This window comes from Malaclemys terrapin, chromosome 1 (assembly GCF_027887155.1).
Source record: "Malaclemys terrapin pileata isolate rMalTer1 chromosome 1, rMalTer1.hap1, whole genome shotgun sequence".
Classification (NCBI taxonomy): Eukaryota; Metazoa; Chordata; order Testudines; family Emydidae; genus Malaclemys; species Malaclemys terrapin.
In genome coordinates, this window is record NC_071505.1 from 62,214,290 (window position 1) to 62,238,318 (window position 24,029).

A 24,029-nucleotide genomic window follows, 5' to 3' on the forward strand; every position below is an offset into this window, starting at 1 on the left:
GCATCAATGAGCACAACCCTATTGATTTATGTGAAAACAGAAACACCTGATTTCCAGTAAAGTCACCATTTTGTCACTCAGTATCATACAGGGGTGAGGCACAGATCTGAGGGCTAGAGTTTAGGATTAATGTGAGGGTTAGAGTTATGTATACAAAGTAGAATAGCTCCAACAAGTGAGATCGAGACCCAATCCAGAATAGCCAGTAGCCCAGAGATTAGGTTCAAGTCCGTGCTCTAAATCAGGCAGTGCCGTATCCGGTAGACTGTTGGCTATTCTCTCTCTCTCGTTTTGACCAAGCATTCCTTCCTGAACCTAAGAAACCTTGCCAATGAAAAAATGTTTTATCAAAAACTCCTGACTAGCTCTATTTTTTTCCGTAGGTGAAATTTGAAGAGACTGTTGATGGAATAAAACTAAAAATGTCCAACAAACTATGTTGGGATATTAGGGCTTTAAATGATACTGAAGAATTTAATCTCAGAAAACTGCATATTCTTCTTTGAGTGCTTGCACATGTCCATTCCAGTGTAGGGGAGTGCACACCCTGACTGCACAATTGCTGGCATTTTTCCCCCTAGTAGTATATGTTGGGTCAGCTCCAGCACCCTCTGGTGCCACACACTCATAGCGCCAGTATAAAGGGCCCTGCTAACCCTGCACCCCTTCAGTTCTTTCTTACCACATGTGATGTGATGGACGGTTGCTGGAACTTCTCTCATTGCTTCAGGCAAACTTCACAGTGGTTTTCTGCTAATTCTCTTCTTTTTCAGTGTATGCAGTTGTTATAGTAGTGATAGTCAGGTTTTTTTAGTTATATATTTGTTGGACTACTTCACACTTAGTTAGCAAGGTTGGTCCACCCCCTGGTGCCAGGGTATGCCTCGGTCATCGGGCTTCAAGCCATGCACTTCTTGCGGCAAGTTGATGCCATTGAGTGACCCGGACTTGCATTGTCTCAAATTCTTGCGGGAGTCTCATAGAAAGGGATCACTGCCAGATCTGCAAGGATTTCAGACCTCCCACCAGAGAGGACCAGAAGGCGAGATTGAAAATCGTGCTCATGGAGACAGCCCTGAGACTCGCTTCAGAGCCGTGCTCAGACTTGGCACCAAGCACCTCAGCTTTGGTGCAGAGCACTTCCCTCACCAGTCATGAGTCTCAGCGCTGGTCCCCATCTTCAGTGCCTAAGAAGAAACATAGGAAGCAGCCAGAGAAGAGTCTATCCCTGGTGCTGAAGTCAAGCAGGTGTGGGGACCGGTTTAAAGTGAGACCTGCGTCAGGCACTGCAACAATCAGGACTGGTAGGCCCCAATGACTCCAGCGCTAGAGACGCCACCCTCAGGCAGACAACACACCAATCAGTTCACAGTGCTGTTGACTCCGGAGACGTTTGCAGTAGTCAGGGACCTTCTTGGTATACCGCCCTTGATTTAAAGGAGGCATACTTCCACATATCGATTTTCCAAAGCCACAGAAAGTTCCTAAGATTCACCGTGATCCAGGTACATTACCAGTCTGTGGGGCTTCTGTTTGGCCTGTTGGCTGCTCTGTGGGTTTTCACCAAATGTATAACAGTGGTGATGGCTTTTCTCAGGAAACGGGGACTGCATGTCTTCCTGTACCTTGATGACTGGCTAGTCAAAGGCTGGTCCAAAACTCAGGTGAAATCCAACATCCATCTCATCCAATTGACCTTCCAGGCCCTAGGCCTACTGATAAACACACAGAAATCCATTCTTGTCCCGAGGCAGAGTATAGTTAATTGGTGCAGTCCTCAACTCCATTCAGGCAAGAGCCTTGCTCCTGGAAAACTGGTTTTGGGCAATCATGGTCTTGGTAAGGTCCCTCCAGATCCACCCAGTCACAACAGCTCGAAAATGTCTGAGTCTTCTGGGCCACATGGCGTCATGAACTTATGTAGTGTGACACGGGAGGCTGTGTCTTCGACCTCTCCAAGTTTTGCTGGCCACAGTGTATTCACCTACCTGGCATCATCTGGATTCAGTGCTCACCGTGCCTGCTCAAGTCCTTGTTTCACTGACTCGGAGGCTAAACCACCACGTGGTCTATGGTGAGGGAGTGTCCTTTTTGCAGCCCCAACCATCATTGTCTCTGGTCTCAGATGCATCAGTGCTGGCCTGGGGAACCCACTTGGGGTCCCTCAAGACTCAAGGCCTATGGTCCCCAGAAAAGCTCTTCCTTCATATCAGTGTCAGGGAGCTCAGTGAGGTCTGTTTAGCCTGTAAAGCATTCCTGCCCCACGTTATGAACAAAGTCATTTTGGTTCTCATGGACAACATAACTGCCATGTTCTACATCAAGAGGAAGAGTGGAACTGACTCCTCCCTCCCTATGCCAAGAAGCAATCCAGCAGTGCGAGTTCTGCATAATGCATTCAATCCATCTCCGGATGTCGTACTTTCTGAGACTGCAGAACTAGCTGGCGGATCACGTCAGCAGGTCTTCCTTCTCTCACCATGAATGGTCCCTTCAGCTGGACATTGCAAGGGGCATTTTCCAACAGTGTGGGACTCTCCTTATAGACCTATTTTTCTACCTGTGATAACAGGAAATGCCACCAGTTCTGTTCCCTGCAAGACCACAGCCCGGGGTCTCTTAAGGACATCTTCCTGCCATCATGGATAGATCACTGTATTATGCATTTCTCCCATCCTGATGATGCACTAGGTTCTGATGAAGATCAAGCAGGACCAGACATGGGTCATTCTCATAGCCCCAGCATGGCCCAGGCAGCATTGATTTGCCACCCTATTAGGCCTCTTGGTGGAGACCCCGCTCCTGCTACACCCAGACCTGATCTCCTGAGATGACAGTCAGCTGCTCTACCCAAACCTCAGCTCTATTCATCTGATGGCCTGGAAGCTCCATAGCTGAATCTTGAGGAGCAAGCTTGCTCGGAGCAAGTCTGTAGAGTCCTGCTTTGCAGTAGAAAACCCTCCACCAGGACCACTTACCTTGCAAAATTGAAGCAATTCTCCACCTGGTCCTCCCAACACAGCATTCTGCCTATGCAATCCTCATTGCAACTCATATTGGAGTATCTGTTGCATCTGAAACAACAAGGTCTGGCTATTTCTTCAATCAAGGTCCACCTAGCAGCGATATCAGCCTTCCATCCCTGGGTCAACAACTAGTCTATCTTTTCACATGAGATGGTTATCTGTTTTCTTAAAGGCCTGGAGAGGTTATACACCCAGGTAAGAGAGCCTATTCATCCCTGGGTCCTAAACCTCATCTTGTCAAAGCTTACGGGTCCCCTGTTCAAGCTGCTGGGGACATGCTCGTTGGTTCATCTATCCTGGAAAGTGGCCTTCTTAGTGGCCATTATCTCAGCTAGAAAGGTTTCGATAATCTGTACCCTCACATTGGAGCCCCCATATATGATCTTTAAGGATAAGGTGCAGCTGTGTCTGCACCCGGTGTTCCTCCTGAAAGTGGTTTCACAATTCAGTGCAGTCAAACAATCTTCCTACCACTGTTCTTCCCAAAGCCGCATGTGAACAGGGAGGAGCAATGACTACACTCCTTGAATTTTAAACATGCCCTGGTGTTCTATATACCAGCGTTTCTCAAACTGGGGTCTGCGGACCCCCAGGGTCCACAGGCCCCACTGATCAACTCCTCCCCCTCTCTCCCTCCCTCCCTCCCAGTGCCTCCTGCACGCTGGGGAACAGCTGGGAGGGAGGGGGAGGAGCGGGGACTGGGCAAGTTCGGGGGAGAGGGTGGGAAGAGGAGGGGCAGGGCTAGAGCGGGGGCAGGGCCTGGAGCTGAGCAGGGTGGCTTGGAGTCCCCAAAACTTTTTAAATCAAAATGGGGGTCCGCAGGTTGCTAAAGTTTGAGAACCACTGCTATATACAAAGAACCAAGCTGCTTTGCAGATCAACCCAGCTGTTCATAGTGATAGCAGAGAGGATACGAGCCTTCCTATCTCCACCCAGAGGATTTCGTTCTGGATTACATGATGCATTTGTGTGTGTTACGAGTTTACTGGCAAGCAGCTAATCTGACTGCTCATTCTACAAGATCACAAGTCTCCTTAGCTGCTTTCCTTGTGCAAGTCCCTATTCAGGACATCTGCAGGGCAGTAACCTGGTCTTTGGTGTGTTCTCAATGCACTATGCCCTCAGCCAGCAGGCCAGAGATCATGCCAACTTCAGCCACGCAATCTTGTAGTCAGCTTGTTCTTGAACTCCGAGCCCAGCTCCTGTGCAATTGCTTGGAAGTCACCTGCGTTGGAATGGACATGTGCAAGCACTCAAATAAAAAATGGTTAACATTTCTGTAACAGTGCTTCGAGATGTGTTGCACATGTCCATTCCAAAACCCGCCCACTTTCCCCTCTTATTTATACTGGCGCTATGAGCGTGTGGCACCAGAGCGTGCTGGAGCTGAACCAATGGATACCACTAGGGAAAAAAATTCCAGCAACTGTGCTTAGGGCAAACCCCCCCCCACACACACACATTGGAATGGACATGTGCAACACATCTCAAAGAACAACAGTTACAGAAAGGTTAGTAACCGTTTTTTCTATAAATTGCTTGCTTGAGTTATTCTGTGAAAGAAAGATTTCCTGTATCCTGAAGACCAAATGGAAGAAACAGCTGTTGGGGTAATTAGCACTAGGAATATACTGATTTATTGAGAGTCAGGAAGTGCTAGCAGCTACTGAATTGCAGCTTTGCAAGATAGATTTGTCTTTAAAAACAAGGTGATGGAAAACTGAATATCAAATTATGCCACTCAGATCTGTTTCTTTTTATAACTTTTACTAAAGAAGCTCTGGAGATGATGAAAAATGTGACCATTAGATTTTAAAATATTATGATCACTGTAGTTGCATTATGACTCTGAGATTGGTCATTTTAACTGAGTCTGCTATGGACTTACAGAGTAGAGTGTGTATGCCTGAACACTGTTTGCCGTGGGTTGCATTCACAACTTGGTAGGAATGTGAAGGCCACATTTAGTTTGAAGATACATTTTATAGACTACTTATTTACAAACAAAAATCCATACAAGCACATTATTTTATTTATTTGTATCTTCTTTGTTGTGAGGCTGGAAACTGCATGTTGTGTTTGCCAGCGATCAAAACCTGTAGCTGATGGGCTTTGTTCCCTCTTTATGATGATTAAAGTAGGATTCTGTGAGCACTCTGATATATTGGATTCCACAGGCAGATGTAAATGGTATATCTTGTTGAGGCTAAAGCTTTTTCACTGTCCCTTTAAAGAAATCTGGCATCAGCTTTCAGCAAAGTATAGTAGCTTTTAGTAAAATTGCAGTATTGACTTTGTGTTTTTTTGACTGTCAAATATCTCCATCTCTCCCATTTCTGGAAGCAAGAAGAATTGAATTATCTGCATGTCCTCCATTTTGCTGTAGCAGTAGTTCTAGGTATGGTGTTGAGGGACATCCTTTCTTATAGAGAAACCTGATAAGAGTGTATAACAGTACTTTGAACATGTACAGTAGTACATAAAGTGCTAAGTTCTGTACAGACAACCCCAGTGGGTTGAATATAGTAAAACCTGTAGTTGATTAGCTTTTGAGCAACCATAAATTTAACAATTATTTAATTTTCAACATTTGGATTTCAGAATAGTCACATCTGTAAACTTGCCTTATAAAAGGAGAACATAAAACTTGCCTTATAAAAGGAGAACATAAGTCTGGTTTCATCTGCCCAGGAATTAGTCAGAATAAAAAGAGTAATCATAATAACCTATTATCCTATGCTATTCTTATACATAGACCAAGAATCTGTCTATTGGTCCAACTTGCTTTTGTTTCCAGCTGTTTACTATATTTATTGTTCTGATAGTTTCCACTAGCCATTAGGTACATATTTGTTCTTTGCCATGGTGTAAAAATCTAATCATCCTCATATTAGAAATGTACTTGGTTTATCTTGCTAAAGAAGATCTATTTTAGATTATGTTGACATTTAGATGTATAGCAGTCTATTCCTGTTAATTCAGGTCCTCCAAATTGCATATTTAAGACCACACAAAATCCTGTATCCGATCAATGCTGAATAATTGCTGGCTTTTATTTTACAGAAGAGAATAGTTGTCAATATGTTCTACCAATCCAATCTAATCCTGCAGAATTTGACTGCTGAACTGTAAGATTAATATACTGGAGAAGGACGTTTGATTATTTGAAGAGGCAGTTTCCCTTTTTAAAAAGGATCAGGGAAACCGTCACATATTTTCATTTCTGATTATGTGTAGTATATAATCCATTAGATTACTATCCTGCAAAGTCAGATAAAGGGTGAATCAATGTATCCTCTGGTATCATGACCTTTTTAAGATAAAAATGAGTGAACAAATTATTTTACTGTATAGTAATCTAGAGGCAAGCTGCCAAATTTTTATTCTGGCATCCCATTAAATTGTGGAATCTGACCCCAAAGTGAGAGAGATGCATTATATACAGTCGGAAGCGATTGTGAGAAACAGAGATGAATAGCAGGGATGGAGAGGTGAAGAGATTGCATTGGAATTTCTTTCAGTTACCAATCCAAAAGACTAAGAAAGCCACCCACCAAGAACCACCACCACTCTAACATGTATAAATGCATTTGTCCTGTAATGTTGTAAAACTCATTTGTAATCTAATGTTCCATGAGCACATTCCATCTGTGACTATTGTAAATATTTCAGTGGAAGTTCTCAGTGCAGCTCTGGGGTCATTACTTTGATATTTTCAAGAGAGTCATCCTAAAGCAAACCAGAGTGATTTTGAGTCAGACTGTAAGTTTATGTTGTCTTTATTTCTCCCCCTGGCTTCTGCCCCCTCCCCCAACAGCCAATAATGTCAGTTTCCTTTGCAGCTGGGGCTTTCAGCAGAACCCAAAGTTAAAACAGTTTATTGTAACCCAACTGGGCCTATCCAACATGGATTGGACTAACCTGTTTTTGGCCCCATCCACACTGACTAGTGAAATTGTTGGGGGATGGTTAGGTTGTGCTCCCTAGAACCAACCATGGATCTCCCCCCTTGCAAAGGGTGGGGGGTGGGGACTCAGCTTTTTCCATAGCAGTCACTTGCTCTTCCAAACAGTATAGAACAGGGGTAGGCAACCTATGGCACCCGTGCCAAAGGCGGCACGCGAGCTGATTTTCAGTGGCACTCACACTGCCCGGGTCCTGGCCACCGGTCCGGGGGGCTCTGCATTTTAATTTATTTTTTAAATGAAGTTCCTTAAACATTGTAAAAACCTTATTTACTTTACATACAACAATAGTTTAGTTATATATTATAGACTTATAGAACGAGACCTTCTAAAAACGATAAAATGTATTACTGGCACACGAAACCTTAAATTAGAGTGAATAAATGAAGACTCGGCACATCACTTCTGATAGGTTGCTGACCCCTACTATAGAATGTGCTTTGTAGGTCTGTGGCCCATATGGGGATGGGGGCAGTGACTAGGTAGGCTGATAGGACTTGGATTTCTCCTTTCAGGGGATCCTAGTGGCAGCCCTAGACAGAGAAGTTCCCCTGGGACCAGGGTGCCTGGAGCTTTGGGCTAGCATAGAGGTACAGAGCCTCCATGCTGATCCCTCTCCACTTGTGCAAGATTTCTCTTGGGGATCCCTGGGGCTTGTAGGTGGGTCCTGCAACCTATTGCACTGGGATGCACCCCTCTCCTATCTGGAACATAACATAAGAACGGCCGTACTGGGTCAGACCATAGGTCCATCTAGCCCAGTATCCTGTCTACCGACAGTGGCCAATGCCAGGTGCCCCAGAGGGAGTGAACCTAACAAGTAATGATCAAGTGATCTCTCTCCTGCCATCTTTCTCCACCCTCTGACAAACAGAGGCTAGGGATACCATTCCTTATCCATCCTGGCTAATAGCCATTAATGGACTTGACCTCCATGAATTTATCCAGTTCCCTTTAAACGCTGTTTATAGTCCTAACCTTCATTACCTCCTCAGGCAAGGAGTTCCATAAGTTGACTGTGCATTGTGTGAAGAAGAACTTCCTTTTATTTGTTTTAAACCTGCTGCCCATTAATTTCATTTGGTGGCCCCTAGTTCTTGTATTATGGGAATAAGTAAATAACTTTTCCTTATCTACTTTCTCCACATCACTCATGATTTTCTATACTTCTATCATATCCCCCCTTAGTCTCCTCTTTTCCAAGCTGAAAAGTCCTAGCCTCTTTAATCTCTCCTCATATGGGACCCGTTCCAAACCCCTGATCATTTTAGTTGCCCTTCTTTGAACCTTTTCTAGTGCCAGGAGTGATAGGTAAGTAAAAAACTGCACCAAAGGACTCTTGCAGAATTTTCCTTACTGCTCCCTCCCTTCCACGGGCTTACTGTGGAAAGGGATGATCTGGCTCCACGTTAGAAACTGGGTTCTCTTGGGCAGGAATTGTCTCTTCATTGTGTATCTGTATGGTGCCTAGCTTAATTTCATGCTGATCTTTGATTGGTGGCCCTGGAGCTACTGCAATACAAATAGTAAATAACATATGAAAACTTGCATGTTAAACAAGTTCCTTAACTTGTTTCCCAGCCCAGTGCAAAGGTGTCCTAACATTTCTATAGCTATGGCTGTTACTTTTTAATCAGAAGTCTAAAATGTACTGCTGGCTGCCTTTTGAAGTTGTGCTCTCTGTGGAGAGATCTTGTAATACGCTTTGGGGGACATGATTTGGTTTTGCTTTCATTTGTTATGTTTGGGGATTAAAGCCTCACTGTTTCTGCGATAGTAGTCCAGACTAATTAAATTAGCTGTAAAATTCAATTTCTACACCAGCTGCCAAGCAAATAATCAAATTAAAGGAATAGAAGAAGAGCTCGGTTTTAGAGCTGAGGGGTCTATAATGCATCATGTGACTATCATCTCAGTGCAAATATGTTTTTAAATTTATTTACAAATTGAAACTGTCAAAATGGTGGTTCTTTGTGGGGTTTTTTGCACATGTGGTGCTCCTTGTTCTGTTAATGTGGTGATAAAGACTGTATGACATTAGCTAAAGTAGTGTTCTGTGACCTGAACATTGGTCAAGACATCTCATTTGTCAAGACAAAGGGATGTTTCTTAATATTCATGCTCATGATTTTGAGCAAAAATTTGATTGCATACAGGGCTTCTTTCAGGATTTCTTCTCTTTAATGATCCCCCAGCAAAAAAATATTTGCATTTTGCAGCCCAGCATCTCCCACCGTTCTTGACATCTAGGCTGCTCTGCTCTGTTTGCAGCTCATAGAGGCAGATGAGTTTTGGAGCCACATGCTCTGGCCATGTACCCTCAGCATGTTTTCAGTTTCTCTGCATTTATGGCAATGTGCGGATGGTGGTTTTTACAGCTCCCACCTTCACATCTGCTGATGGTCAACATTTTTTTGTCAAAATTTGGGGCAGTGGTGAGCAGTGATTTCCCTCAGCCCCTTTTCTCCTGGCACAGTTTTTTAGCCAGGTGTTGTAACCCCCAGACCCTCAGTTGCAATGCCTTCCTGTTGGCTTCCAGGTTTGACAGCATAGCCTAAAAAGCACCAAATGAAATCCAAATGGTGCTCCATCATGACTGTCCTACCAGGCTCAGCACACACAGTGAGTTGTGCCCAGCCTGCACCCCGCATTCTGTCCCTAATTCTCTTAGGTCCAAGGGTTATGAGTTTGACAGGCATATCGGATCCTCTATCCAGCAGAGCAGCGTGACTTTGACATGGTAAATGTGGACCAGGAATCTCTGGGCAGAGCAGGGAGAGTCACCAAACATGAGGAGGTTCCCACTCAGCTGACTCAGGGGGTAAGCCCCAATGGACTTTTGGAGCTGACTTGCAGGGTCACAACTCCGTCCACCACAAGTCCTAATATGTGTCCTGAGCACCCTGGGAAGAGAAGCAGGGCTCATAAGCATCCTCCGCGCCTTCCAAATTTGTCCAGGAGGACTGTGGAAGGATTTCCCCTCCCTGAAGAAATGGGACCCAGCAGGTGAGGACTCAGAAGATCTTGCAAGAGGACTCCAGGCCTCAGGAAGGCTAGCCACAAAAGGCCTCACCAAAGCCATAATGGAGCTCATCCACTCTTTAAGTGAGCTTAAAAAAATCAAAGAAAGTGAAAAGGGAGAAGAAAAAGCATAAAAGATCTAGGAGGTATAAGTCCTGACTCCACTTCCTCTTCCACAGAGGGTGGTGAATTGTTGGGCTCTGACTCTGATCAGGACTGGAGAAAGACTCAAAGTTTGTTTGTTGTTGTTTTTTCCCCCACTCTCTGAGAAATTCAAGGCCACGTGCAGTAAAGTTTAATCTACTATTTCGATTCAACCTGAACAAAATCCAATGAGTAAATTTCTGAGCAAATTGAAAATCCTCTCCTGGAAGCCACAATTCCCCTATAGTCCTCCTTCAGGGATGAGTGGGATAAGCCAGACAAGGGCAAGCACATTAGCAGAAATGATCTTAGGTTCTATAGGATTCAGGAACTAAAAGTCCCTAATACTGAGATACCGAAGGCTGACATTGTTGTACTGTCCTTGGTTAAAGATATAATTATCCCCTCAGAAGGGGAGTTCTATCCTAAGAACCCCACAGAGAAAAATTGAAGCCACTCTCAAAGAACACTCTGAGGCTTCCTCAGCCTCCCTTGGGGTGTCCCTAGCAGCTACTTGCTTTGTGAGGTCGTCATTCTCCTTGCTGGAAGATCTCAGAGCCCTCAAGGATAGAGATCATGCTAACTTTGGCTCTATTTTAAAGAAAATTCCCCTAGCAACAGCGTTCATTGCTGACGCTTCAATGGACATGATGAGATTCTCAGCTAAAGGCATGGGCTCTGGCTCAGTGACTAGGCTCCACCTATGGCTTCGTCCCTGGAAGGTGGACTGGCACTCAAAGCAGGTGCTGTGCTCTGCTAAATTCACAGAAACCCTGCTTTTTGGAGAGAAACTAGATAAGATAGTAGAGGACAATGCTGCAATATCTAAACTGTCCCTCCCAACACCACATCAGCCCTTTAAGAGAGCATACAGGCTGGACTTCAGACAAAGGCATTTCTTTCGGCCTTCATCCTTGCAAAAATACCAGCAAAGAGACGGCAGGATCTCCTATGGAAAGCCATGGTACCATGGCTCAGGAGAAGAGTCCCAAGGCAACCCTGTCACTCCCAAAGCTGTTTTATAACAAAGCCTGCACAGGTTTTTACTCAGAGTGGAAGTTTGGGATCAGGATTTCTCATTTTCTGGAGGAATGGGTTGCTTGCTTCAACTTTGGATCAGTGGCTCAGGGAGGTGTGATTTAGGGATACTCCCTAGTGTTAGCAACAAAGAGTCCTGTGGCACCTTATAGACTAACAGATGTATAGGAGCATAAGCTTTCATGGGCGAATACCCACTTTGTCGGATGCAACTCTTTGCTGCTTGTACAGATCCAGAGTAACACGGCTACCCCTTTGATACTTGACTCCCTAGTGTTACAGGCTCCACCCCATCTGTTTTTCTTTGAGTCCCCCATCCCAAATGACCCCATAAAGCATAATCTAATCCAGAATGACATTTCTCACCTGCTGGATATCGGTGTAATAGAGTGTTCCCTCAGAAGAAAGATTCTCATGGTTCTACTCCATTTTATTTATTGTTCAGAAACATTCAGGGGGAAATCTGAGCCATTCTAGATCTTAAAAAGCTCAACAAGCAGATGAAGAAAATGAAGTTCTGGATGGAGACCCTAATCTCTACAGTGTCATTCTTGCCCCAGGGGTATTTTCTGACTTCAGTGGATCTGGTGGATACATACCTCCACATCCTGATCAGACCCTGCCATCTCAGATTCCTAAGGTTTGCCTATAGTAAGAAGCATTATCAATATCAGATGTTCCCATTTGGCTTGTCCTTCAAACCCCCCCTCCTACCCCTGTCCCTTCAGGTCTTTACAAAGATGTTGGTGGTAATCATACTCAGACTCAGGCCACAGAAGATCTTCCTTTACCCCTTCCACGATGAAATCTAAATCAGAGCTCCATCCCCAGCAAGGGCACGCAGAGCTACATCCCTGACCTTGAATCTCCTGCAGGTGGATAGCTTTATTATCAACCTCAAAAAAAGCTCCTTGATTCCATCCACCCAAATAACTCACTTGGAAGTGAACACAGGCATCTTGATAGCAAGGATATATCCAGCTCTAGAGAGGTTCCAGAAGATTCAAAACCTCCTTGTATTGATTTGAAACTGCTGGCACTGAGACTTCAACCTCCTAGTACTGTGCATAGGGATCACTCCATGGGCTCATTCACACATCAGGCACCTTCAAGACTTCATTTTAAAGGTATGGGACCACTTCCTGGAATGTGTGAGAGATCAAGTGAGAGTTCCGGCACAGGTGGTTAGCCCAGTGCAGTGTCCACAAGGGCATGCCCATATGCCTTCCAGACCCCCGATCATCACAACTGATGCCAGCCTAGAGGGCTGAGGAGCACACTTGGGGAGACCCAAACAGTTCAAGGCATCTGGAATTTAGAGGAAAGGACCCACAGCATAACCGTCCTTATAACTAAGAGCAATCAAGCTGGTGCTACGAAAGTTCCAGCCCAGGCTGAAGGGGAACCACGTCCTGAGTCAGTCAAACAACACGACCATGGGGGAAGAAGAAGCCCACAGCTACATGCTGAAGCAATGGAAATCATGCAGTGATTCTCCCTCAGGGCATTTGTCTAGGGCAGGTGGGCTCCAAGGACACAGAGTAACTTGGTGGCAGAACCAAGATTAACTAAGGCCTAATCTGCTAGCCCACAATGACCTTCTTCAAGCAAATCCCTAAACCTGTCTTTCAGTTTACTTGTTATAATGCCTGGTGGCTGAGGCAGCTAGGGGGCAGTCCAGAGCAGTAGTCAAGTGTGTGCGGATGGTCAGGTAGCCAGCAGGTAAATCTGTATTGGGGCAGTCTGGGGCAATGGTCAGCGTTCTCGCAGGGATCCATAGCTAGAAGATCCACTCCAAGGGACTGGGTCGGATGAGGCAGCACCTAACAAGGCAGAGTTAGGCAAAGCAGCTTGGCAAGGCAGTCTGGGGAGTAAGCACTGGTCTGTTACTCAGACAGCTTCTGCTTCCTGTTGGGGCCTTGATACAGTCCAGGTCCCCAGTGAGAGTGCTGACTGTCCATCCAATCGGGTTTGGGGTATGGCTCCTGTGGGCCTGTAGGCCTTTAGCACTAAGGCTATTGGTTGGGGTGGGGGTTCAGCTCATTACCATGGCACATTGGCTGTGTCTCTAGTCTCACCTGCAGACATGGGTTCAATACAAGAGTCCTGACATTTGTACAATGGAGATATCTACCTCATAGCAGAAGTAAGAAGATTAATTAGTATTGTTACCATGTCTTAAAACTATAAAGTATTATCAGATTCCCCTACAGCTTGTATGAGGAAGAAATATTACCTACACAGGGGAGAGCAAACATTGTTCCTTCTAGCCTCGCTTCCTGTCTTCCATAGAGCATGGACAGGTGAGAGGGAGGGAGGCTTTTAGGGTTGAGAAGAAGACGGAGTTCTGGGAAAGAGACATATTTGGCAGAAGTATCTATAGATCTCTGTATGGTAAACATTTTATGATCCAGTCAAGAGGATGGTTTAAATATCATGTCTGAAATAATGACAAGTTTCAGAGTAACAGCCGTGTTAGTCTGTATCCGCAAAAAGAAGAACAGGAGTACTTGTGGCACCTTAGAGACTAACAAATTTATTAGAGCATAAGCTTTCGTGGACTACAGCCCACTTCTTCGGATGCATATAGCTATATGCATCCGAAGAAGTGGGCTGTAGTCCACGAAAGCTTATGCTCTAATAAATTTGTTAGTCTCTAAGGTGCCACAAGTACTCCTGTTCTTCTTTTTATGTCTGAAATAGTTTGTCTCCTGGCAGCCTCAGATTGGCCTAGCCCTTCTTTCTTCTGGAAGAAAGATGTTGAGTTCCATTCAATCTGTTATGTAGAGTTCTCATACAAAACCACAAAAATTAGGTTGAAATCTTGGCCCTGTTGAAATCTGTATGAGTTTTGCCAATGACTTCAAAGGGCCTACGATTTCACCTTGAAATTCTGTCCATTCTCTGTGCACACCAAAGGGCCTATGGTGTATTTTGTACAAGCAGAGTTTGCTCCAGTGTTGTACAGAATTTCCCCTCCCTCCACTGTTGCACACCATCCTGTGTGTCCATTGTCTGTTCTTCTCCCGAAGGCAAGTGCAGTTCAGTGATGTGGTATGTATAGAATCTGTAAAATGCTTTGGGATGAAAGGTGCTATAGAAATGTAAAATATTATTACAGTATGCACCACTTGTGACAGCTGCTTTATAATGGCATCTCCCAGGAAACAAATAGTGACTGTTACTTAATTAAGAGGGAATCGGCATAAATCTCATTTGCTGCTTTTAGCCAGTGCCCAGCAATTAAATGTTCATAGATTTTTAAGGTGTGAAAGGACTTACCATTATTCTCTAGTTTGACCTCTGGCATAACGTGGGCCATGGAATTTCATCCAGTAATTCTTCAGTGTTTTCTCTCCTACATTCTATTTGTCTTGACTATTTAGATGTAAGCCCCTCAGAGCAGATGCTGTCTCTCACTATGTGTTTGTACAGTGCCTAGCACAAGGAGGCCCTGATCTTGGTTGGGGCTTTTAGATGCTACTATAATATAAAGAATAGGAAATGTATTCTTCCCCACCGTGTAAGTGAATGCTATCAAGCCCAATACTTATTTGGACAGCTTTCTAAAAGATGTACAAATCTCTATGTAAAATTATATGAATTTACCAATTTCCTTGGTTCCAATGGTTAATTGCCCCCATATTAAAAAGTTCCATCTTATTTCCAATTTGAATTTTTCTAACTTCAACTTCCAGACACTGGATCTTGCTATGCCTTTGGCCATTAGATTTAAGAACTCCTAATATCAGATATTTTCTCTATGTGTGGTATTTATAGGTGTTTTCATCAGATGTTTAAATGTGGGAGAGATTCTAAGTCAGGGATAGGCAACCTATGGCACGCATGCCTATTTTCAGTGGCACTCACGCTGCCCGGGTCCTGGTCACTGGTCTGGAGGGCTCTGCATTTTAATTTAATTTTTAAAATGTTTAAGAAGCTTCATTTAAAACCTTATTTACTTTACATACAACAATAGTTTAGTTATATATTATAGACCTTATAGAAAGAGACCTTCTAAAAACGTTAAAATGTATTACTAGCACGCAAAACTTTAAATTAGAGTGAATAAATAAAGACTTGGCACACCACTTCTGAAAGGTTGCCGACCACTGTTCTAGGTGCTGGTCTTCTAACCCAGAAATTGCCAAATAAAGATTAAGGGGTATATTTTTCTGAGTAGTTGCACCACCAGTGGGATCCAAAAGCATTGATAGGCGAGTCTCCCTCTCCTCCAAAGTTTTGTTACTTATCCCCTCACTGGGATGCTGCAGTGTGTGTGCAAAGCAGCAAAGTCTCAAACACAGGAAATCTGTATGCCTTGGTGTGGAACAGGCCAGCAGATTTATATGCTCTATTGCAGAAGTGTACCAGGTTCAAAGTGTCTGCAACCACAAGGATCCTGATTAAGGCTAAGATTTAGTCACAGGTATTTTTGGTAACAGTCATGGACAGGTCACTGGCAATAAATAAAATAAAAATTTCCAGTCCCTGACCTGTCCATGATTTTTACCAAAAATACCTCTGACTAAATCTCTGCTTCTGCGGCCCTGCTGCTCCAGGGGTCCCTGGCTTTGGGGGCGGGGGGCCTGCTCCATTGCTGGGGGTTGACTACCCCAGCCACTGCTCCTGGGGACTGCTCTCTGGGTGGCCTCTAAGCATCCCTGGGGCCACTGCTCTATTGCCCCGGGACCACTGCTGCTCAGGTGGACCCTAGGGCGCCCCAGGACCACTGCTTGGGCACTCTCCGGATCTAGCTGCGCCGGCTGCTGCTCAAGCAGTTCCCGGAGCCAGCAGCCAGTGCGACTGGCCCTGGGGGGCCACCCGAGACCACTGCTCGGGCACTCCCCGGGTCTGCCCCCAGGACTGCTGCTTGGGCACTGCGCAGGACCAGCGGCAGCAGCCACTGCTCGGGTGGTCCCCAGGGCCTCCCGAGCAGCAGCTGGAGTGGCTGGTACACTCCAGCAGTGGCTGGTATGGCTGGCCACGGGGAGCCCGAGCAGCTGACGCCAGGGTCAGCTGCTCAGGTGGCCTTGGAGTCAGCCACACCAGCCGCTGCGGAAGTCACGGAGGTTGTGGAAAGTCACAGAATCTGTGATTTCTGCGACCTCCGTGAGAGAATCACAGCCTTAATCCTGATCAGGGAACAGTAAAGAGCGGGCCTAGCCACTGGGAAGTAAGAAGCTTTGCCTGGTGTGTGGGAAAGGGACCAGTGCCATCTACTCCTGTAGAATCTAAGCTTCATTTAAAATAAATTTTATGCTTGGCGAGAGGCTTAACTGAATCACTATAATGCATTTTGTTTACTGGTCCACCGAGTCATCAAACCCATTAAGTATGACAATTCTTCATCTTAGCTGTCTGCTGCCTAGGGCTAAAGGCTGCTGTTGTTTTTCTCTGGGGAGCAGGGAAGAGAAGTGGGCTGGCAGACATTAGTGGAATGGCTTCCTCATCCTTAGAAGTGGCCAAGTCCTGAGCCACAGAATACATGCCCTGTTTTGGTCCCAGTCTTCATGGAGGCCAACTTTCCATGGTTGTTAGTGACAGACCCAGAGAATAAATATGAGTTAAAATGACACTGTCTGAGTTAGTTGGCAAAATGATTGACTAGCCTAGAAAAATTAAATATTGATACTTTTAGGGGATGCAGTTTGTAATTGTTTGAAAAATGAACGTTACGTATATATATTTTCAGTTTTATAGGGCGACTAATTCCCCCTACAGATTAGCCAGGTTATCCGCCCAAGCCAGGTCCCATAAATTTTGGCCAAGGATGTCCTAGTAATACTAAATGGTCTTTAATTTACCTACTTTGGAAGGATGAAAGGCTGACCCTGATATGATGTTCCAGGGATAGTAGGAGGAAAGGAAGCAAGTGAGAGATTTTTAGTTATTTCTATTTTTAAAAAAGCAACAGAGAATCCTGTGGCACCTTTAAGACTAACAGATGTATTGGAGCATAAGCTTTCGTGGGTGAACGCCCACTTGGCATTCACCCACGAAAGCTTATGCTCCAATACATCTATTAGTCTTAAAGGTGCCACAGGACTCTCAGTCTGGATCTGTAAAAAGCAACAAACACGGCTACCCCTCTGATACTTCTATTTTTGAGACATTCCTAGCGGTACCATCTCTGTGGTATCTGAGTTGCTAGTTAGAGTGATAAATTTAAGACCTGATAGTTTGACCATTAAATCATCTCCTCCGGCTGGCACTGAAATAAAAAGCAACTCTGAGTCATCGATTATATCAGTAGGCAAGGGTCACCTTTTAAAAAGAACTGCCAATGTATACATTTAATTACCTGCTTAATGTATAAGCTTGTAGCACAGATGTAGCATTCTTTTAAATACAAAACCAAACAATTTAAAGGAACATGATGAAAAATCACTTCTCTGAAATTTTAATAGTAACACCTAGAATGACTAGACTGAAAATTTAGAAAAATATCCGTTGTTTTAGTTTGTTTGCTTTGACAGCATTTTATGTATAATTGGCTTCACTTTTTAACTACATTGTGGTATGCAGTGGTGTTGTAGCTGTGTCGGTCCTGGGATATTTACACCTGAGGGAATTCTGCGTCACTGCGCATGTGCAGAATTCATGTCCCCCCTCAGATTTCTTTGCTTCCCTGCAGAAAAATGACTTCTGATGGGGAATCAAAGGGAAGCTGCAAGAGCAGTCATGCGCCTCTACCTGGCAGCACAGGCAGGTTGGTTCGGGCACCCAGAGCAGTCAGTAGAGACGTAAATCATCACCCGAGGTGGGGGGATGGTGCAGTCTTGGATGTGGGTGAGAGAGAGAAACTCTGTCCCTCTCATTTGCTGTTGCAGCATGCTTGGCATGGAGGAGCAGGGCTTCAGGGTGTTTCTGAGGAGGTAGGTGTGGGACAGGCACTGTCCCCTCAGGAAGAGCAGAATGTAGCAGCCTGCCTGCTTAGTGAATTGTTCCCATTTTTTTTTTTTTTTTTTTGTGAATTCCCTCAGGAGTATAAAACAGGTGTAAAAGTTTTAAGGCTCCTTTACATTGCCAGAGTGGTGTAAAGGACAGTATGGCCTTATAAATTCTTATGGTGCTTTAGTGATTAGAACTGGTCTAAATTTTTGGACTGAAATAATTTCCTATCAGAATGTGCTCCATGAACTGTTTGCTATTGACCTTTCTGGAAATGGTCAGTAGCCAATATAAATTCTGAGTTTGATTCTCCAGCCCTCACTTGCTCTTCAGTTGTCTATAATTAAGGCTGTTTTAATCACAGGTATTTTTAGTAAAAGTAACGGACAGGTCATGGGCAGTAAACAAAAATTCACCACTTGTGACCTGTCCATGACTTTTACTAAAAATACCTGTGATTAAAACGTGGAGGGGGGGCTACCTGGGGGCGAGCGGGTGCTGAGGGAGTGTGGCCTGGATGCTGCGGGGGGAGGGAGGGGCATCATCGTGCGGTCCGGGACCCCCGCTGGTGCTGCGGGCGGGGTGGTGGTGGCAGGGCCGGCAGGCTCCCTACCTGGCTCCGCATCTCTCCCCTCCCCCCTCAGCAGCAGCAGCAGAGTTTGGTTGTGGGAAGGAGCAAGGGCTTGGGGCACGGAACAGGGTGAGGCGGCTCTAGGCGGCGCTTACTGGGAGGGCTCCCCAGAAACCGCGACATCCCCCTCACTCAGCTGCTAGGCAGAGGCGTGGCCAGGCAGCTCTGTGTGCTGTCTCTGCCCAGAGCGCTGGCTTTGTAGCTCCCATTGGCAAACTCGCAGCCTTACCTATAATGTAACATGGAGCATATGGCTGCATATATTTGTTGACTAATAACTGGAAATAGATGGTCAAACCTCGTTATATTACTGTTAGGCAAGGGGGGTTGGGAATTTCCTTCAATGCTCCCCACTCCCATTCTCCATCCATTGTATTGCCATTTAACTAAATTACCAAAATAATTGAAACCAGAGGGATTTTGTGTTATTTTGACAAAATAGGCAGAATTTTATAATATTGTAGAATATCTGCAGAATTTTTATGTTTTTGGCACAGTATTCGCCCAGGAGTAGATATTAGAGAAACAAAGTGGGTGAGGTAATATATTTTATTGGACTAACTTCTGTTGGTGAGGGAGACTAGATTTTGAGCTTACACAGAGCTCTTCTTCAGGTCTGGGAAGAACTGAAGAAGACCTCTATGTATGCTCAAAAGCTTATGCTTTCTTACCAACAGAAGTTGGTCCACTGCAAGATATTATCTCACCCACCTTGTGTGTTTAACTGGCGTCAGTTTGCCTGTTGTTTGTATGTCTTTCACAAAGAAACAAGGGAGATAAAAATGTATTTTAAAAAATAGCAAACTTAAGTTTTTCAACAACAAAAATTGGCAGGTGCAATCAGAAGCAGGTGTTAGTATCTGGAACGACTTGTAACTCAATTTTTGAGATTGACTCAATTAAACTGACATAAATCCGTTAACCTTTCACTGAATAATAGAACAGCAAGAATTGTAAAAACTACCCTTGTTTGAAGTGCTTTTTCCCTATACATTATATCAAAATCTGGTTTGAAGTGAAATTCTGTAGTTACTCCTTATGTGTGTAACAAGCCCTCTTAAAATGTTGTTGGAAATAGCTAAATTTTCAAATTTAAATTTTAACAACTCTTACAGGGTAGAGTACAGTTTTTGAATTTAGCATATGATGTACCACTGTAGAAGTAAACTTTGTTCCAATTCAGATACACGGAGGTTGCTATTATAAAGATGATCTTCTCCCTGAAACAAAATATCTGTGTTAAACAAAGAAAGGCAAAGAAATGGAGCTGAGCCTTTTCAAGCTGACATTCTGGGCATGTTCCCTACCTCCGGGGTTGGACTGCAGTACTTGGTGTCAGACTATCTTAGTGAAAGGAGTAAGCTGTAGCATCCTTCTTCCTCTCATTGCTTCAGGGTATTGCAGCACATATGGGCCTCTTTCTCAGGAGGGCTGTCATCAGTGGGTGATGATACAGTACATACCATATGTATTTCTATGCATTTAGGTTGGAATTTAATGCTGAGAGTGATTTTAAAACACATTCTAATCTGGGCTTGTAAGGGTGTAACTGCTATTAATCCTTTGCAGAAATATCAGTCTTGACCATTGTTGGAAAATAATAGGCATATAGGTTCTTCGACATGTCATTATGGCTTGTGCTGGCTTATCTGTTTACAAAGCAGAGACAGTAGCAGCTGCTTTCCTGCACTATTAAAGTGCTGTATGCAGAGCACACAGAATGTACCCAAGTGTTTAGTGGCGCTGCTCCTCCCAACCCTTCCTGTGTTGCGGTGACAAGCTCTTTGATAGATGCTGCAATCCAGTTACTCTTGAGATTCATTTTATTTTTAAACCAAGCTCCTGCTTCCTTTAGATTGCTGCCTGCTTGTTCCCAGGTGGTGCTGGAGGAGGCGGAGGGAACTCTGCTGGGTTTTCAGTCAGTGATGCTGGGAGGGATTGTGGGCGGACTCCGCTTCCCCCCCCCCCCTTCTCTTTGGCACCTCGATTTTGCTGTCTCTGCACTGCAGATGTCCTCCAGCAATGAGAGCTTCTGCAACATACTCCAACGTCTTGCACCCTGTCTCGGTATAGTGCCTCGGAAACCCGCCCGCCTGCTGCCCTACGGCCTTGTGTGGGAGAGATTTCGGCCTGAGAGGAAAGCCTTGCAAAGCTGTAAATAAAGCAGAACTCCAGCTGAATTTGCGTCACGGGGGGAGCTGGGCTGCACCTGCCGGGGAGAGGCCGCTGCTGGCACAGCGTGGATGGTTTGTCTCAGCCCCGTGGGCACCCATGAGACAGGACAAGCTGACGGGCTCCCTGAGACGTGGGGGAAGATGTTTAAAGAGGCAAAACACAGGTGGCGGCGTGGGCACCATCCTGAGCAATGTGTTGAAGAAGAGGAGCTGTATTTCCAGGACGGCTCCTCGCCTGCTCTGCACCTTGGAGCCAGGTAGCGTGGGCGTGGGCAAGGGGCGGGTGAAGGACCTCGGAGGGCTTTGCTCCCCGGGCCCCTCCGCTGGCCCGGCCGGCCTGGGCTTGGGTTTAAAAGTGGCGCTTCTGTGCCGCGGCTGCTTCCCTAATGCTCTTAGCCAGGCTTACCCCGGCCGGGGAGCGGTGTGGGGCGGCGGAGAGGAGGGCGGGCGGCCGCTGCCCGTCACGGACACGCGCTTCTCCCGGGCGGGGAGCGGGACGGAGATGAAATCCCTGGGTAGGCGCCGCTCGCGGGGCGGGGGGGGGGAAATGGGACCGGAGGTACCTCGGGCGTGTCTGCCAAGGACGTGCCCAAGGCAAATGGCCGCTCCCTGTCAGCCGCAGCCTCTCCAGCGCCGTGCTGCAGGGCTGTGCCGGGAGAGGCGGCGGCCCCTTGCCGGGATGCAGCGATTGCCCTCGGCATCTGCATGAAAATCCTCCTCGTGCCGCTTGCGTCGGGCTGCCGAGAGGGGACTGTCCCTTCCCCGCCCTCTCAGTGTAACCCCCCAGGCGCGGGCTCTGGGCAGCGGACACGCAGCTCCTGCCCTGCTGCGGGCTCGCTCCGGGCGGCCTGTTACACGCCAGCGAATCGCCGTGTCCTGCCGAGGCTGCTCGGCGGGGCGAGGGTGAGGCCAGGCCGGGTCCTGCCCGCACTGTCAGCGCTTTGCCGCTGAATGAGAGTCCTCATCTCTGTGCGGAATGGCTGAGGGCACTTTGCCATCCCTGCGTGACAGGCCCTGGCGGGCAACCCAGTAGGACAGGGAGAAACACTACGTATGAACGTGGCTCTCGGGGGTGCCTTTGGAGCCGTGGGGCCATGGCAGCTGGGGTGGTACCTGAGGACTGGCCTCACCGCGGGAGCAGTGGCAGGACCCACTGGCCAATGAGCCCTCCCAGAAGGGAAGATCGCCACTCCTCTCTCGGGAGTGGATGGGTGGAAGCAGCCCCACCAGCAATGATGTGCAGTCTATCGGGAGGCCTGCCCCAGTGGGACAGGCCACCCGCAGTTCTGCTTGCTCATTTCCCGACCTTCTCTGGGAATGGTTCTTGGCCCAGCTGGCCTGCCCTTGCTCTTCTCCAATCTGGCTTGTGCCTGCTCTCCCTCCCCCTAGTCTTTTCTTTCTTCTTTGCGTTGCACTGCTTTGCTACCCCCTTTCCCTCTTTGTGAAAGCAGTTCAGCCACACTGTAGCTGGGTGGGTCTTTTTGCATCACTCATCCTCATCTGTATGGCAGAGCTCCCTGCAGTTGAGCAATCTCTTCTTCTCCCTCCCTTCCACTTTCTGTACCACTCAGCCATGCTCTCAGAGCCCTGCTCTCCACATTTCCCCACCATTACTGGGAGCACTTGACCTGGGGAAATTCCCTTGGCCTATCCGCTCTTTGAAGAAGTATATTGTCTAAATACACAAAGAAGACGGTTTTCTTAAAGGGGCAGTCATCAATTTTGCATCTTTTTTTTCTTAGAAACTACTTCAGTTTCAAATAGAGTGAAACCTTTATTAAGTGGCTGCTCAGGGGACCAGCAAAATGAGGTCTCTTAAGAAGGTGGCCTTTAACAAAGGTGGATCTGCAGCTTACTAGAAAGCCAAGTGGACTCAGTTATTTGATTCCAAAATTTATAAAACACTGAAAATATAAATATTTAAATCATTTTATTTTTATAAAATACTAGAAATACATATACTTAATAATAGATGTTTAATGTATAAACAACCATTTGTAGCTGAGACATTAATTTGTGTGCGGGTTATGATGAGCATAAAGGAAGTAAAACTGTAACATAATTCTTTTTAATTAATGTCTCATGAATGAGTATTAAAATTTAAAGCAATACAACAGCACTATGCAAAGTGCAGTTTCCCATTGTGTGTATACAATGTGCCTTATGAGCACTCAAGTGCAAAGTGAGTAAGCTGATAATTTAAGCAAGATTTCTTCTGTATTTGAGAGCAATTCTGGGTGGTCTCTGGTTATGTTGGAGAAGTGGTTGCTTAATATATTTACATTATAAAGTTCTTGTGGATAGCCTGTTTCTTAGGGCTGCTGGTTACCAAAAATAGGGTTCTTTAACACAGACTTCATTGCATTCTTTTTAATATGCCCCAGGGTCCCAACTGCTCTGTGAGTCCTTCCCCCAGCTGACACCAGCTCATGCAGTAGCCTCCTAATATTGGAGACACTGCCATTATTCTGTCAAGCTTTATAGATAAATTGCACAGAGATTCCTGCCTGCAGCTGTGACACCCATCCTTCATCCCCAGGAAAAGGGTAGGGGAGCTGATACCAGAAGCACATCACCATCTCACATCCAGCAGTGGATTAAGTGGTGGTGTGGGGTTTCTGTAGTCCCAAAGTGAGCTGCTAGCAGGAAGCACAGTGATGGCATAGCTGGAGTTACCTGCTACCACATCAAGTATCAGGGGGTAGCCGTGTTAGTCTGTATCTACACAAACAACAAGGAGTCTGGTGGCACCTTAAAGACTAACAGATTTATTTGGGCATAAGCTTTCGTGAGTAAAAACCTCACTTCTTCGGATGCATAGAGTGAAAGTTACAGATGCAGGCATTATATACTGACACATGGAGAGCAGGGAGTTACTTCACAAGTGGAGAACCAGTGTTGACAGGGCCAATTCAATCAGGGTGGATGTAGTCCACTCCCAATAATAGATGAGGAGGTGTCAATTCCAGGAGAGGAAAAGCTGCTTCTGTAGTGAGCCAGCCACTCCCAGTCCCTATTCAAGCCCAGATTAATGGTGTTGAATTTGCAAATGAATTTTAGTTCTGCTGTTTCTCTTTGAAGTCTGTTTCTGAAGTTTTTTTGTTCAATGATAGTGACTTTTAAATCTGTAATAGAA

The 24,029-nt window shown here is 45.7% G+C and overlaps 1 protein-coding gene across 4 annotated transcripts in view; it reads left to right on the top strand.

Annotated features, from left to right (window-relative positions):
• Window positions 1-24,029, top strand: part of TBC1D30 (TBC1 domain family member 30) — a 98,848-nt gene that overhangs the window by 28,529 nt on the left and 46,290 nt on the right. For 2 of the 4 annotated variants that reach the window (XM_054025665.1, XM_054025675.1), the window contains exon 1: window positions 20,720-21,150. The exons of the other annotated variants lie outside the window; for them this stretch is intronic. In XM_054025665.1, the coding sequence (XP_053881640.1) occupies window positions 20,991-21,150 (160 nt within the window). In that variant the 5' untranslated portion in view covers window positions 20,720-20,990. Of the gene's footprint in view, window positions 1-20,719; window positions 21,151-24,029 lie in introns of those variants that run through there. 4 annotated transcript variants of the gene reach the window in all.